The 16,667-nt window shown below is 41.3% G+C and overlaps 1 protein-coding gene across 1 annotated transcript in view; it reads left to right on the forward strand.

Annotated features, from left to right (window-relative positions):
- The window catches only part of LOC128361063 (large neutral amino acids transporter small subunit 4-like), a 30,148-nt gene extending 14,354 nt beyond the window's left edge, over nucleotides 1-15,794 (forward strand). The window contains exons 6-14 of the mRNA XM_053321628.1: nucleotides 4,460-4,552; nucleotides 4,734-4,867; nucleotides 5,249-5,460; nucleotides 8,853-8,996; nucleotides 9,624-9,750; nucleotides 9,863-9,995; nucleotides 10,397-10,470; nucleotides 11,346-11,469; nucleotides 11,587-15,794. Coding sequence (XP_053177603.1) covers nucleotides 4,460-4,552; nucleotides 4,734-4,867; nucleotides 5,249-5,460; nucleotides 8,853-8,996; nucleotides 9,624-9,750; nucleotides 9,863-9,995; nucleotides 10,397-10,470; nucleotides 11,346-11,469; nucleotides 11,587-11,748 — 1,203 coding nt within the window. The 3' untranslated portion in view covers nucleotides 11,749-15,794. The remainder of the gene's footprint in view (nucleotides 1-4,459; nucleotides 4,553-4,733; nucleotides 4,868-5,248; nucleotides 5,461-8,852; nucleotides 8,997-9,623; nucleotides 9,751-9,862; nucleotides 9,996-10,396; nucleotides 10,471-11,345; nucleotides 11,470-11,586) is intronic.
- Nucleotides 15,795-16,667: the final 873 nt, after the last annotated feature.

Here is a 16,667-nt window from a genome sequence, read left to right on the forward strand (position 1 = left end):
TAAAAACAACAAAAAAACCGCACATTGCTCCAGTGTAATTTGGCAATGATCCCAGAGATCTATGAGTGTTTTTTTTAATGTCTCCCTAAAATACCTGAAGGAGAGTCTTTCAAAGAAGAAGAAGCTTTATTTAACCCATTTTTGCATTTTTGATCCTCATAAATCTGTTTTATAATCCATAACATGCAGTCATGACTAACACCTGAGCTGCCTGGACACAGTTCCAACAAAGCCGTGATATACACACTGCAAATACACTTATCGATTTGTTTTTCCATCCTTTAAAGCACCTTTTGTGTCTCAGGAGGTGACTTTGAGATTATTTCTTACACAATTTAATCAGACTAATGCCTTTACCCCCCCCACCCCCCACCCCACCCCACCTGCACCTGTCTGCACCTGCTTCTAACCGAACCCTGCCGCCGAACCCTGATCTCTTATCTCCAGGTGACTTGCTCTGAAGCTAAAATAAACCTTTAGTGATGGCTGTCCAAACACTAAGTCCATCTGCGTGTACCCTGACACTCTGCATGGATACACTGTGACCACAGAGCTAACAAAAGATCTATTCAGGGAAGAAGCAACAACAAAGTAGTGGGTGGGCGTTTGTATCTACCTACAGGACTGCTTGCTTTCCTTCATCAGTCGGGCTCTAGATAAATAGATATTTGATCCTTAATGTAACAGAGATTTAGGAGACTATAGAGTGGAATCTCTTAAACAAACCTGGGGTAAACCTCTGAATAGGAACTGTGTATTACTGAAACGTGTCAGCAATGATATTTTGATCAAATGTATGATGGTGCCCAACTTTTTCTACTGGACACTTATTGCCTTTTCCAGGAGTTGGAGTTGTGTACATCCTATACTGTATGGTTAGCATTTAGCTGATAGCAACATTGTGTCTTTGCCTCGCACTTAAGCACTTTTTAACTGACAACAATATATTCATACTACTCAATTAATTCTAAGCATAGGAGAACTTGTTAGCAAATGTATTTTTATTGGCGCTTGCAGATTAGAGCACCTATAGAGTCAGATTTCAGTTGTATGGCAGTATATCTGTCTATCTGTTATCTTTACAGTTACTGTGCTGTCATTGGTGGTTGTGTGTCTGTTAGTGCCTGAGGCCACAGCAGATTCTTTGTCCTCCACTGTTTTAACAGTCACCGCCTCACCTGTCTAAGTGACTAATGTGTTATTAACTCCAGCAACAAAAACACTGTTATCTGCCCCTTGTCAAGCCTGTCAGCTGCTCCTCCCATCAACTCACACAGTCACAGTTTATTTTGCTGACCCTATTGATCTGTACTTCTTCTTTCAAGATTAGTGCAGCAAACTGGTTTGTGACATGTTTTTTTGGGTAACTGTGGTCTTACCAGCTAACAGACAGTGACTCAGACCCAGTAACACAGAGAAACTCCCGATGTGACGTAAGCGTTTTTCATCAGGCCAATGCTGCGCTCAGCATCGTCACAAGGACGAGATGTGCTTTCTGCATGCAGCTGCACACACTGCACACTGCACCGCTTACACTCTTAAACAGATTTTATTCATAGAAATGATAGCCAGTGGCAACAGTGCTCTTTCCAAATGAACCTGCTCCAAGAGCGAACAAACAAGCTGGAGTGTGTTAGAGGGAGAGACACAAATGAGGTGAATGACAGAGAGGTTAGGGACTGACTCATCCACACTGCGGTGGCTTTATTCCGATGTATCTACTCTGAATATCTGGGAAATTGTTCATTTACAAGAAAGAAAACTGAATGAAAATGATTGGGGTTGTGAGGAGGGAAGTATTTTAAACCCTGCCTTGTTTACTAGTCAGCAGTCTTTGGTGCATTGCTGCATGTTTTGGCACAGTACAGCTATCTGTAAATCACTGGAATAGGATGAAAACATTGGCAGGACTCACACTGCACGTGCACAAATCGAACTGCTTCACATCACTACTAGAGGTCAGAAACTCCACAGGATACCTTTGATATGTTTGTACAACGTCTAATATTTGCCACCAATATACACATTATTAAAAGCCTGTACAGAGACAGAACCTTTGTATTCTATAAATGTCAAATGAAACATGCCATGAAATTAAATATGTTTTTTGGACAGGATAAAAATAAAAGACTGCCCTCCCAAAAAGTCAACCAAAAGAGAGAATAAAACACCTTTCCTCTTCTCTGACCCCTTTTTCAATCCAATCATTTTCAAAAAGTTCCCTATTTTCATATTTTCCCAGGTTTGACATCACTAATAGAGCTCTTGCAACACACTGGACGTACAAAAATGAGTCATTATCACAGGCTGGAGGATGAGGAAATGATAGAACTTCAGTGGTAAAATCTGAACCTGTTGACTCTGCAGAGCTATCATGAGTTAGCCTTGATTCATTATGCTGACCGCATCATGTCTGCTGAGCTGGACACAAGCTGAGTTGCTCATTTATGTCTCCCCTTCTCCCCTTCTGTCTTCTTCTGTCCTCCCCGCCAACTGGGCCAAAGGTCACCCATCCTACCCGGGTGTTGTCAGTCTGTCAGTCTCCTCCTGTAAAGTGTCATAACTGGATTCTTCCGGTCGAGTGCCGCTCCAGAGAAACACGAGCGCCGAAACTCGGTTGGCCCTTGTTATTTTGTAAGTCATAGCAGGGGTGTAGCAATTTTCAATGCTCACCTTTGGTCTAATTAATCCGGGAGAGAGGCGTCTTTGTGGGGTGAGAGGGTTCAAGCAGCTGCCTAACAAGCTGCACCCCTGCCGTGAACACAGCGGCAGGATGGACAAGTGGATGGACACATGAAGACAATGGAGAGAGAGGGGATTTTGAGTGCAGCTTTTCTATTTATGAACAATAATAATGCTTCTGAGGAGTTACACCCTCATCTCATTTTTATCTTCCTGCCTCTACTCATCTACCACTTCATTCACTGCTGTTGACTAGAGCTTTGAAGCTCCTTTAAAGTGAATCAAACATGACACTGATAAAGATGATAAATGTCTCAGCCGCGTTTGGCTCTTGCACCCTCTGTTGCTGTTTTCCACTTCCTGAAGGAGGCTGTTTACAGTCTGAAGTTGTCTAGTGAAGAACATTGTGTGCTGTTGTCTCGAGTGGCGAGTTGAGCATCATTATGCAAGAGTCTCTGGCTTTTCTCTCTCTCGCTCTGCTTCTTCGCTTCAAATGCCGGAAAGAATAACAGTGTGAGAAACATCGCGCTGCAGCACAGGGTGTACTTTGTGGTGACAGGCCTATCAATAGTCAATAATGTAGAGGCCTGGCAGGGCTACGTGTTGGCCTGCATATGTGCAAATTTCACATCTGTTTGTGGATTGTGGAAGGACAATAATAATATGACAGCAGAGGTGAGTGTGCAAGCTAACATGCTGTCCAAAGAATAAACATCAAGTAATTGACTAAATCCAATTATAGATATAATTTGGGCAAACAGGTTTAAACCAGCACTTACACTGCATCCCTTCGATACATGATGAGAAGGTTTAAAGCAGTAGAGATATGTTGTGTATCTTACTGCTGCAGCATAGTGCGCAGTGTGAATCACGTTTGGAAGGTGTTGCAGCTTCAAAGGAAGAGAAAGCCTGAGTCTATCACTAGCGCACAGAGGTGATGCACTTCAGAGGGCTTTTAATCCATGTTAGTGGTATGGCTCCAGGGATAGCAGCGTCTTTCTGTCTCTAGTCTAAACTCTAAATATCTCAACAGCTATTAGACAGATTGCCATGAAATTTTGTGCAGGCATTCATGGTCATGATCCTCTGACTTTTCATTTTACGCCACCAGCATTAGTCTGACATTTGTTATTTTGGGTAAAATGTCTTGGATGGCTTACCATGACATTTGGTTCAGCCACTCATATCCCCCAACAACTTTGGTGAACCCCTTAATTTTTCCTCTAGTGTTGTGACTAGGTCACAATTTGGGTTTGTCCAATAGTTTATGACCAAATACCTGTGAAACTAAGGACATTATTTTAGTAATGAGTGCTTGTTCAAACCAAAAAATGTTTGCATAGCTCACATGTTAAACTAAGATATGTTAAACATTAGTAGCTAAACACCAACATGTTAGCGTTGTCATTGTGACGACATTAGCATTTAGCTCGAAGGGTTCCTGTGCTGAAGTACAGCCTCACAGAGCCGCTAGCTTGTCTGTAGACTCTCATTCTTGTTTCTCTTCCTCCACTGTGACATTTGAGAAGCGCAAGACCAGTCTGTGCTTCTGCATGGTGTGTTAGAAAGGGATAATTGATTTTTTTCTCCTTTTAGGCCCCAAGCTAATAGTTTTTTCATGGTGATGTAAATCATATTCAGATATTATAAGGTGATCAAGATTGAGATTATCCGCCTTGTTCTCAATGAATCTGTTGACATCACATGTTTTTGTGTGTTTTCATGTGATTCAGTGTGTAGTCTGACTCCTCTGGTGTTCTCTCTGCCCTCTTCTCAGCTGCCCAGCATGTTCGGAGACCTGAGGTCGACCTTCATTGCCCTGATGATTGGATCCTACGCCTCCTCTGCTGTCACTTTCCCTGGCATCAAGGTAACATTTAATTTGTGTTGTCAGTTACATCGAAAACCCAAAATATGAATTCTTCTGCTGTTACCCATCAGATACAGTTTCTCTCTAAAAGTGTGGTGCAGTTAATAAATCAGAAGGAATTACAATGTGTTATCGATTCTCCATTATGATGTATTTGTTTGTCCTGTCTACCTGCCTGTAGGTAATTTATGATCTGGGTGCCACCTTCATCAGCATCCTGCTGGTCTGGGCTGGCTGTGCCTGCCTCGTCTTCCTCAACTGCTTCCTCAATTGGCCTCTAGAGCCCTTCCCTGGCCCAGAGGACATGGACTTCACGTAAGACTACCAGACTACACACTCTCTCTGGCACACATACCAAAGCATACATCTCTGTAGCCTCCAGCTATCTCTCTCTAAGTAGCCATTGTAATATTGTTAGCTAAACTGAGCTTATACCTGATGTAAATTGATTCCAACTGTGTGTTGTCTGTACAGTCTACATCCGCCAGAGATCACCGCAGTCCTACACATACACACACTCATGCACACTAAATCCCAGTGTAATTCAGCAGAGGCCCCGCAGACAGGAAAGACTATAAAACCAGATGATGAGGGGGCTTTGCTCTCATTCTCCTGGATCTTTTGTTTCGTCTTTTTTCCCCCCCTCCTGTCTCCAACCATCTAACACTTTCTCCCCTCCTTCCACTGTTTGTTCAGGGTGAAGATCAAGTTCAGCTGGCTGGGCTTTGACCACAAGATCACAGGGAAGCAGTTTTATCGACAGGTGACCACTGTGGGACGCCGTCTCAGTGTCGGCAACTCCATAAAACAACATAACCAGCCGCCCAAAGATCTTGCTTCGCAGGAGGCCAACAAGCTGTGCCTGTCCACCGTCGACCTGGAGGTGAAATGCAAGGGCAAGGATGAGAGTAAGTCTAAAACTGAGATGAAACTTTAATAGTCCTGGGAGGTGCTTTGGAAATCTATAGTAAGGCAGCAGTAAAAGTGGAAACCAATAACTGAATAACTGCGGTAGGCATTCCCTCTATTCAAACCCACTCATGACTTTTGTGGCCTTTGTTGCCATCCAAGACTGGAATTCCCAACACGCTGCTAAGAGAACGTCACAACAGCCGTCTGTGTCTGCGTCAGAGACACAATACCAATGGTAAAACAGAAGCTTTTCAAACATTTAGATAAGTCAACATAAGTGCTCCCTTGTGTTCTAATGGTTCGGTCTTGAGCAAAGACAGCCTCACTATTTGTCTCGTCCCCTTTGCCAACTTATGAATATTCATCTTATGGTTCTCAAAGGCCGGTCTGCTGTTAAGAGTGAGCATTGTGAATGAACTGGGCAAGAGAAAACATCTGTGCCAGATTTGTCTGAAAGCTCCATGATGGACAAAGGCCTTTTCTAGACAACAGTCCACCCCATGGTCCTGGGGAGGAGTTGTAATATGAGCATGTTATGAAGTGCTCCATTGGGACCCAAGTCATTAAGCTGTTTTTGTTCTCTTACAGTCATGTTTGTAGTTAATTTGAGCTTATCAATATGAAATCATTGAATATTAATAAGGAAATTCTCCTAACACAAGGTAAATGTGGCAACAGCAACTCCACCACAAATGTTTGACAGCAAAAAACTATTATGATTTTTACAATATACTGTATTTATTAATTTACTTTTCAGTCCTATTTTTGTTAGTATTTTTGACCAAAATGGTAAAAATTCTGTTTCAAAGAATTTATAATGCTGCCAGTTATATAATTCTGAATCCCTTTATTTCATTTTAATTTAAATTCAACAATGACGTGATGCGTGTAACTTGAAATATGTTGCTCATAGCGACACATTTCACACACAGATAATTATTATCTGACTTTGCACTTCCTCTCAGCTCTACGGCTAATTTTGGCCTATTTTTGTTTGTGGTTTTGGTTTTCCGGCACAGATGCTGCACTCTCATTAATCCTGATCGTAAGCTGCGATTATACACTTTCAGCACCAAATAATGACAAAACAAATGAGTGATTAGCTAATGAACTTTGTGGAGCACTTAGCCACTTAAGAGACAGAACTTGGAAAAGACCGGATAAGAGTGAATGGTGAACTAACATTTACCCTAAATACAACTCCACATGTATATGTACAGTTGAATCATGCCTGCTGGAGCATCAGGGTCTGACCTAGATCTGTACATAACAATTAGGTATAAACACCCCTTACATCCCAATGGTACCCCTTAAATGCCCCTTTACCTCTGCCCTAAATCCAAACTAAGCTAATTTCTGTTACCCCTACACCGCCAGGCCTCCTAAGATCCTCCTGCTTCCGTCTACCGCTCTGGTTCTCCCACATTGGGGTCAGGGACTCCCAGCAGGGGTGGCCTGGTTACTCCTCTCTTGGTCTCTTTGGTACCAAATGGACCGTGGAATCGGTTCGGACCCCGTCCTTAGAAAAGCTGCTCAGCAGGTGTGGAGCTCATCAGCAGGGAGCTCTAGAGAAGCATTATTGTGGATTGAAGGCCAAGCATCAGCTGGTTGTCTGTGTTTCTGTGTGTACGTGTGTGTGTTTCAAGCGCAGTCATGATGCCCATGGTTGGTTTCATAACAGCTGGATATGTTCTGTCTGCCAGCAGCTTTCAAGAGGCCCATATTACCGCTACACCAGTTCCTCTTTAATTTGACAGCAGCTGTGAAGATTTCAGTGTATTTACTTATTAGTCATTGTGTCTTTGATCTGTTGAGATTTAAAATGCCTTATTTGAATTTGAACACATTATTTTTTATGACCGTATCATCGGTAACAAGCATAAATCATGTAGCTGTGCTGACACTCTAAGCACTGTGTACTTGTTAGGTATGTAAACTACTTTGTTAGCCAGCACCGACGACAGGCGCAGACGGGTTTTCTCTGTGTATCTTGTGTCTCTTAATATCTCAGTCTCTTTAAATGCTTTTTAAAAATCTTGTAATTGATTTTTTGTCAGGCTGCTTTTATCATATTGTAGCTATTTGTGCCTTGGTCAATGCAGGAACAATATCAAACCACACGTTTCTTTAGCCATGCTAGTAGCATGGCTTTAAAGGACATCAGCATTGATTGTTTGGGTCACTGTTTTGGTCCATAATAATATATCGCAACAATGATTGACCTTTCTTTCAGCACCATACATTTATTTGATATAGATATCCACAGTGCCAAAATCCTGACCTTTCCTTCAGTGCCACTAGCAGGTCAAAATTTCGCTTAGCCCATGAAATATCTCAAAATATTATACATAATTTGGCTAAAAATGTTCATGACTCCAAACAATATATCCTACTGACTATCCCTTACTGCATGTCAGCATGCTAACAGGCTAAGCTGACATGGTGGTCATTGTAAACATTACCTGCAAATGCTATTTTTGTGGGTGTTCATGTAAAAAGAAAAAGGTCTCATTCTCTTATTCTAACAATTATCAAGCAAAGCATGTTTGTATAAAACATTACAATGTCTTGTGAGCTTAACTCATTGCCAAACAAACCCTTTAATTAAGCCTTGGATGGATACCTGTTGTTCTGGGTAATAACCTCAGCTCCATCTGTGTACCAATCATTAATTGATTTGTCCAGCGCATCACTGCATGGGCCGTCGCATCCATTTTCTATTTATCTTTCTATTCACAAGTTTGATTAATGATCAGTTTGTCTTAGTTTAACCAGCTTGACATTTGCTTTAATTTGATTCAAATCAATTTCTTGTAATCCCCCAACTTTGTGGAAGTGGGAGTGTGTTTGAAATTTAAACTTATTTTCATTATCTGATAGATTTCTTCTGACTGCCCACAGTGTTAAAATGTTTGCCCAGGTAGAAAACAACCTTTAAATCCAATACTTCCACAGACTCTGCTCCTCTCTTATTCTTATTCTTGTTCTTGTTGTTGCTGTTGTTGTTGTTCTTCTTCTTCTTCTGCTGCTGCTTGATAACATGTAAAAAATGTATTTTACTCTAAGATGTATATCAGGAACACTGTAACCGAATAACTGAGTAACGTATGCCATGCTGAAGAGACCACAAATGAGGCTATGCAAAGTGTTTGGGAAACTGTTGGATACTTAAATACTTTCAAATGAATAATTATCTTATAAAAAACAGGAAAAAATAATGTTAAATTAAAAAAACACACTCATTTCATTACAAGTATTTGTATTGAGGTGCTCACAAAAGGATATCTGTAATAGGAAATGTGAACACTGACTTATGTGACATATGTTTAGAAGTCACAGATTTGATCTCGCCTCCACTCTAATGACTGCTTTCTCATTTCCTCTGCAGCTCAGTCCTTCATGAAAAGTGTCTTCAGTCCCATTTTCATGCTGAGCCTTATCACCATGTGTGTGACCCAGCTGCGCCTCATCTTCTACATGGGGGCCATGAACACCATCCTGGAGTCTCTGACAGAGGGAGACCTCAACACAGGTGTGCGCTTTTGCTTGCACATAATGGATTAAACTCTACATGAAATCACTAATTATTTTATTTGAATGGTTTCTGGTTTTTTCCTTTAACACCTGATTGGAGATGTCTAATTGTTGCACTGGATGTTCATTCTTTAAGACTCTGTTTCTTTCTGCTCTGTGACACCTAACAATCCTCTCTCAGCTGCTTTTTGCTCAGCTTAACCGCCTATATTGCTTGTTGCTAACTCCCCTCCGTCTCTGTTCGTCTCTCTCGCTCTTTCTTTTTTTTTCCTGTCACGCTGGCTTCCTGCTGCTGTTTCAGTGGAGAGGATGCAAGTGGGTAAGAAACTTCAGGCTGAACTTTACAACTTCTAACCACCTACATTCTTCAGCCTCTCTCCTCAGCTGTCTGTCCTCTTTGTCTGTCTTGTGAGAGCACAAACTCTAGAGTAAACTGTCTGGTCACCACCCAAAAAGTCACTGTAACATCCACAAAACTGTCTTTCTCGACCTTTTCAGTGTCTTTGCCTGTTTCTGTGTGCGATACTCCTCTAAGCTACTCATCCTCCATCCCCCCATTCAATAACCTGAAAAATAGCATAAAAAAATGATCCTAACTTTGTCTGCATGGTTGTCTATCTCTCAGTGAGCGTCTACACATCCATCTTCGGCGTGCTACAGCTTTTGTGTCTGATCACCTCTCCTGTGATTGGCTATGTCATGGACTGGAGACTCAAAGACTGCGAGGACGACAAGGACAAGAGCGGCAAAAGGTGAGGCTCACTACAAAGAAGAAGAAAAACATATTAGTGGTGGAAAGGAAGATCATTTCTGATGTTTACTATTTAGTGTACGGAAATATTTGATTGTATTATTTTCTCTCAGGGAGCCTGGTCAGCCCCGTCGCCCTGACAAAACCATTCAGAAGATCATTAATGCCACCAGAGCCTTCATTTTCACCAACCTCCTCTTGGTTTGCTTTGGAGTCACCTGCCTAATCCCCAACCTGCCCCTTCAGGTACACAGACACACTGGTGGATAGAGAGCTTGTTTGATTGGTTCTTCACATGCTGTCTTGAGCAGGTTTAAGATTAAGGCTCATTCATGCTTTTGTGGGGATGCACATTTTCCCAGCATGTGCTGCTGAACCCCTGAGTGTCCTTCAGAGGGGGAGTTAACACTGCAGAGAGGGAGAGACTGAGATGTACATGATGTTCAATTCACATGGCAATGCAGCTCCTGATGTTTCTAAGCGCTTGAGTGACACCTACTGGACAAAATAGTTATTGCATGTTATTTACGTGTTCTGAATCTCATTTGTCAAAGATGAAAGCCATTTCACATTGAAAACAGTTGTAGCGGTGAACTGACCCTGTACCTAATAGAAATTTAATTTTCCCTGTGTTTTGTCCTCTTCAGATTCTTTCCTTCATCCTGCATACTGTTGTCAGAGGCTTCATTCACTCTGCAGTCGGAGGCCTCTATGCTGCTGTGTAAGTGTATATATTTAAATGCTTATAGAAGTAATGAAGCATAAAACTGTATATACAATTTATTACTTATGTATTGCATGCCCGAATGTATGTGGACTCCCAAATATTACACCTATTTGCGATTGCTGAACATGTGATAGCAAAACCACAGACATGAATATGTGACTATATCAGCCTGCACTCTTCTGTGAATGCAAGCTGATAGATTTTGGCATCACACTGCTGGATTTGTGCCAGTTCAGTCAGCACAGCATTAGTTAGGCTGAGCGCTGATGTTGAGCAATGAGGCTTGGTGTCCATTTCACCAAATTTGCAACATGGGATAAATTTGTCCTGCGTTAATTTTGACACATGTCTTGATTTATAGTTCAGACGCATGCACAAGTCTCTGAGAGCCCTTTAAGAATGCAAATTCATCTGAAAATTGTTCACCCTAAAGGTTACAGATGGGGTTGAGGTCAGGGCTGGGCACTCATGTTTTTCACCACCAAAATGGGAAAACTGTTTCATTTTGGAACCTGCTTGGCACATTCTCATGTTGAAACAGAAGAGGGCCTTCCCCAAACTGTTGACACACAGTTGGAACTACACTGATGTCTAAAATATCATTGTGTACTCTAGAACTGAGATTTCTCATAACTGAAATTAAACTATGAAAAACAGCCACAGACTAAAAACAACAACAGTTGGCAACAACAGCTGGTAATTTACTATTCAATTTGATTTGGCCTCAGTTGGAATTGAACCTTTTGCTCACACAGAAGTTGGTATTCATATTTATCATAAATAATCTGGTCCAAAAAAAACGACACCACAGGTTAGTGATAAAACTTTCTGAAACTTAGAATCTGAGACATGTTGTTTGTCCCCTGCAGGTACCCGTCTTCTCAATTTGGCAGCCTGACAGGCATGCAGTCTCTGATCAGCGCTCTGTTCGCCTTGATCCAGCAGCCTCTCTTTATGGCCATGGTGGGACCCCTGGAAGGAGACCCTCTATGGGTAAGATGACACAAATAAATGGATGTTAGCATAAATGAGTGAAGGAGGGAACATGGAACTATGATTTTTATTTAATCAAAGTTCAATATGTCAGTCTGACCCTGGTGTTGTCTTCAGGTGAACGTGGGCCTGTTGGTTGTGAGCATGCTGGGATTCTGCCTGCCTTTGTACCTGCTGAACCACAGCCGCCACCTCCAGCGCCTCAGAGACGAGCAGGACGAGGATCCCAAGATTTACGTTAAGATCAACAACGGCAGCAAGCCAGAGGCCTTTGTCTAAACCGCAAGGAAGACTTAAAAAAACAGGGAGGACAGGCCACGCTAAAGAGAGAGAGAAGAAAAAGAAGAGAGGGGAGGGGATCAATTCATTCACCCCTGTCTTCCCTTGTTGCTACCGGCGCCTCTCTCAGTTCATCCGCACCTACACATCCCTTACATTCCCTGCACACACACACACACACACACACACGTTTTCACACATTATACAATACTGCCAATCAAATTTGGTCAAACCTCGCTGTTGTTACACACTGTGAGAAACCTGGCACACACAAACGCCCTCCTGGAGGCTGAACTGAGGAGAAAATAGACTAACAGGAGAAAGAAGCAGAGCCAGACTCTTTATATCTCTCCAAAATGACTCCTCTTCACATCTTTTCTTCACTCTTGCCAATTTTGATTTATGTGCCGTTACGTCTTTCACTATCGGTCAGGTGGTTCAGCCTCTGTCGGTCTGTCCTCCCACTTTCAAAAAAAAAACATAAAAGAAGAAGATGCCAGCCAATGGGAAGCCACAGTGAGGACAGTATTGTACTTTTAAACCACCTCACGAAGAAACTGTTGCGTCATGAACATGCCAGTAACCATGACGACCTTTGCTTTCCGACCAGTCCAGGTTCATCTGTGGTTATCTGATGCATGATCGTCATCTACTTGTCACCTTTCTATCTTAGACAGCGCAGTTTTTAACAGAGATGCCTGTTGTCTGTTTATTCGTTAGGATTTTTAAAAAATTCTAAATGTGGCCATGGCATCTGGAGGGCATTAAGATTACAAAAAAAAAAAAAAAAAAAAAAAAGGTTCCACAGACAGCAGCAGTATTGGTAGCAGCTCAGCGGATCGAAACACACAGTTTGAGTGATATGATGCCTTTTTAAGTTAGTCAAGAAAACATTGCAGTGAGAAACTAGTTTTTATTGTTAGATGAACTACACTGCATGCCAGATACACTGCTGGTTTTACGTGATATTACTGTTTCACTAGCGCAGGAAGACACTCAACTTGCCATGTCAGTCTTTCGTGTTTGTATCACCAGACTGTATCACATTTTGAATATTTTGTTGTTTTCTCTCCAGTGTATTTACTTGCAATATGATCGCAGGCGTGTGGTTAAATCTTTGTTCCATATGTATGATGGTATGACGACGCGGAGGAGGAAACGTGTTTAGAGTAGGTAGACGGGACAAAAAAGACGTAGTGTGCTTGTAAAGGTTGGAGTTGGCGTAGAGGTTATTCTACCCCGCTTCACACACATGAATTTCAAGTCTTGATTCATCGTAGCAATAAGTGCTTCTGTGAGGTGCTGGGCAACATGTAGACACACAATCACGTACGCAGGCAAATGTATACATTTTATGGACTGTATTTCAAAAACAAAAATAAGGTGCTAATTAAATTACAGAAATGTGTTTGCATTTTGCTTTAATGAGCAGTTGAGGTGACTTTACCACAAAGGCAACAATTTGCCATCAAATTTTAAGTGCTAAACACACATGGTAATTTTTAAAATACAGGATTCCAAAGAACCAGTCGAGTTTATTATTGTTTATCTCTACTTTGGTCTTGGTTTCTGATACGTTTTGTGGTTAATCTTCACCGTAACTCAAAGTGCAACTACAGCAGCAGCTCTGGGAAACTTGAACTCACCTCTTAGACACAAAGGGAGACTTAACACGCTTGAATGCTAGCAGGCTGATAAAGATGCATCTAGCTTCTCATAAAAAATGAAGCGTGAGACTTATGAGACTCATGAGACTCAACGCAGCCAATAAAGAGAGAGAGAGAGAGAGAGAGAGAAAAGCCCAGAACAGAAGAGCAGGGTGTGTGGAGGAGGCGATAAAGAGATAATAATCACTTGTTGGATTCAGTCTGCTGTCTTCAAATTGCCATACCGTGAAGCTCCTCAGATATTTTCTACCTGGCAGTAACTCACAGAGGCACTTCCAAAGACAGCCATGACCCTCAGAGTGCCTCTCTATGTGTACAGATGATGGGAGGAGATGATCCAGGCAGGATGTGGCCCTCTCTCCCTCCCTCCCTCCCTCCCTCCATCTATCCATCCATCCATCTATCTATCGCTTTCATCTACTCATTCATCCGCGAATATGTCTTGAAATGATTGACAGGCTACAGAGCTGAGAGACAAGCGTCTGCTGCCATCAGATGCTCCCAGTGAATGACTTAGTGAGAAGTGAATGGCACATGATGCACTTTAGACCTCTAAAATGGACCTCAGTCATGTATTTTTTGAATGGCCTGCCCCCACTGTATTGTACACACAGTGCATGGCCGCTTACCAGTGGTGCATGATGCAGAGAATGTATACTCCGAGCTTCAGATGTAGATTTGTAATTGCAGAACATGGGAAAGATATGTTATTTTTTTATATTCACAGAATAGAAACTGACGCTTTATATGTTCATTATGTCGCCTTTTATGTGCACGGACAGTGTGGCAGAGGCTCGTCTCTCAGCTCTCAGCATGGACGTCATCAGATCTGTATTCTGTATTCATCCTTAGTAAACTGCATGAGTTTGTTATCTATAAAGGAGCAAAGAGAAATGTATGGAGTGACACGAGTGCCGTAATTATTTAAACATGTTATATAAGAGTGACATATGTAGCTTTAGTGAAATGGAAAAACAAAGTGTTCACATGTGTTCAAATTAGTTTGCATGAGCAAATTACATTCACAAACAAGGTGAGCATTGTTATTGTCCACTTGATGGACAGATGTTTAGAAAAATGAAATCATGCTGAAGACAGTAATGAATTCTTGCACAATATCACCAGTATGTTTTTTTTTTTTGAATGTCAATATCCCAACCAAGGTCAATGAACAAAAAGCAGCACCTTTTCAATAACTTTAGTGTGGATCATGTGCAGGAATTCATTACATTCTTTTGCATTTCTTTATTTTTCATAATTTCTTTATGCGCTAATTAATGTTGTCATAAGAACATGTCTCCATCCATTATCCAGTGTGAGGTGACAGCAGGCAATGCAAGGTAGTCCAGATCCTCATCTCTATAGAGACAAGATGAAAGACAAGTCAGATTTTTAAAATGTGTCAATAATTTGTTCTCTGTAAATGCAGACTTACAGACTTACAAGACTAATTGACTAAACGTGAGAAAAAATTATTTCTATAAATACCAATTTTGTACCTCAGACATATGATATTGTAAAATTTGCTCTGAAACATGTGGGTTGTACTTCTTTTTTTTCCATGACACAAAACTGTCTTAAAACACATTCAAGTAATTACGGCATTCATTTGACTCCATAGAAATGTATCTAATAGCATGCTGTTTTGACCTGTAACTAATATCCATGTGGCTTGACATGCTGTTAAGATGAGAGATAAAGGGCAGGTACAGATATATATACTCTGATGCAGTACTTTCCTCCAGCATTATGAATGTGGGTGATGATAGACATTGATTTTTCATTTGCCTGCAAACCCATCTTGAGATGACTGATGAGTTACCAGGTAAAACAAACAAAAAACCGTCATTCCCTCAAAATAGGGAATCTAATCAGCACTTTCCTTCACTGCCGTACCTTAAATGACTCACCCTGTCCTTGACGCCATTACCTTCCTGATCTGATGATAATGATTCAGCCCAGTCTCCCTAGGATAAAGATCCTGTCGTAGTTTGGTTAATTGATTGATGTATTGATGGATTGTTTATCCTCTGAAGATGAATCCTAGTGTCAGCTTTTGCTCGCGGGTGTTTTATGGCTGTTGTGATGATGTTAAATGGGGGATTTCAGCTGGAACACCAACGCCTTGTTTCCCTCCCCTAAGGATGACCCTTTTGTGCATTTTTCTACCTACCATAGTTTTCTCTTCTTTTATTTAGCTTTTTTTTCTCCCTCTGATGTTTACGAGAATGTTGTATTTTACATGTTCTTATATTGTATATTTGGTTTTCTCTTGTCTTGTACCACAGTATAGCCATTGTCATTGACATTTTAAGTCATGTTTCAACTGAAAGACAAAAAGACAGATCAATATATGAAGCAAAATAAAGACAATAATTTGTATAAGATGTGTCTCTTATTTCCAATGAAACTGCAATACTTACTCGGGGCAGTAGGGGTCAGGCTCTCACTGTATTACTGATACTCCTGGTATCTGGAGTAGATGAGAACGGGTATCTGTTGCTTGATAAGGCATACATAGCAACACCTTGTAGGTAAACCTGATGAGCAACTACAGTAAATACAGTTTCTTCAGCATTGTTTCCTAATCACAGGAGAGCATTGGTAAGTGGATGTGAACAGTCTGAGGCGCCATATAAACAGGTTGAACCAGAGTTTGACAGCCTACCTGTACTGGTTTGACCATGCTGGGCGTTTTCTCACAAGTAAACAGGACTATAGGCCCCACCCTCTGGGAAGACGACGACCTAACCCAAAATGATCCTTGTAAACTGATGCCGGTAAATAAAATGATTGGTAAACTTGAGGCAGACACCCACCTGTATGAATGTAACCTCATAACCATCACATCTGTTAAGCTCATGAGGATCTTTGTCATGTGAGCTTGAAAATGTAGTCAAGTCCACTATGAAACCTAAAAGGCACATGATTTACAGTCTGACTTTATTTTCATTATAACTATAATAAGTATGTTATCATGATTAGTATTACATTGCAGAAGCCACAATAGGAACAGTATGAATAGGGAAAAAAAGCAAATCCATGACTTTTATGCACAGTAATAAAAAGCAGCAGTTCAGCAATGACAATTGGTTGAAGAGGTATTATCATATTCACACACAGCAATCACCACAACAGGAAGTTCACGTTGATTTTTATAATGGTTTACGAGCTGCACTTGAACCTCACATCAAGTCACCTGTGTGAAACTAAAGGTGGGGGTCTCCTCCTCTTTCTAAGCCGCGCCCCTTC

Source organism: Scomber japonicus, chromosome 6, assembly GCF_027409825.1.
Source record: "Scomber japonicus isolate fScoJap1 chromosome 6, fScoJap1.pri, whole genome shotgun sequence".
Lineage (NCBI taxonomy): Eukaryota > Metazoa > Chordata > Actinopteri > Scombriformes > Scombridae > Scomber > Scomber japonicus.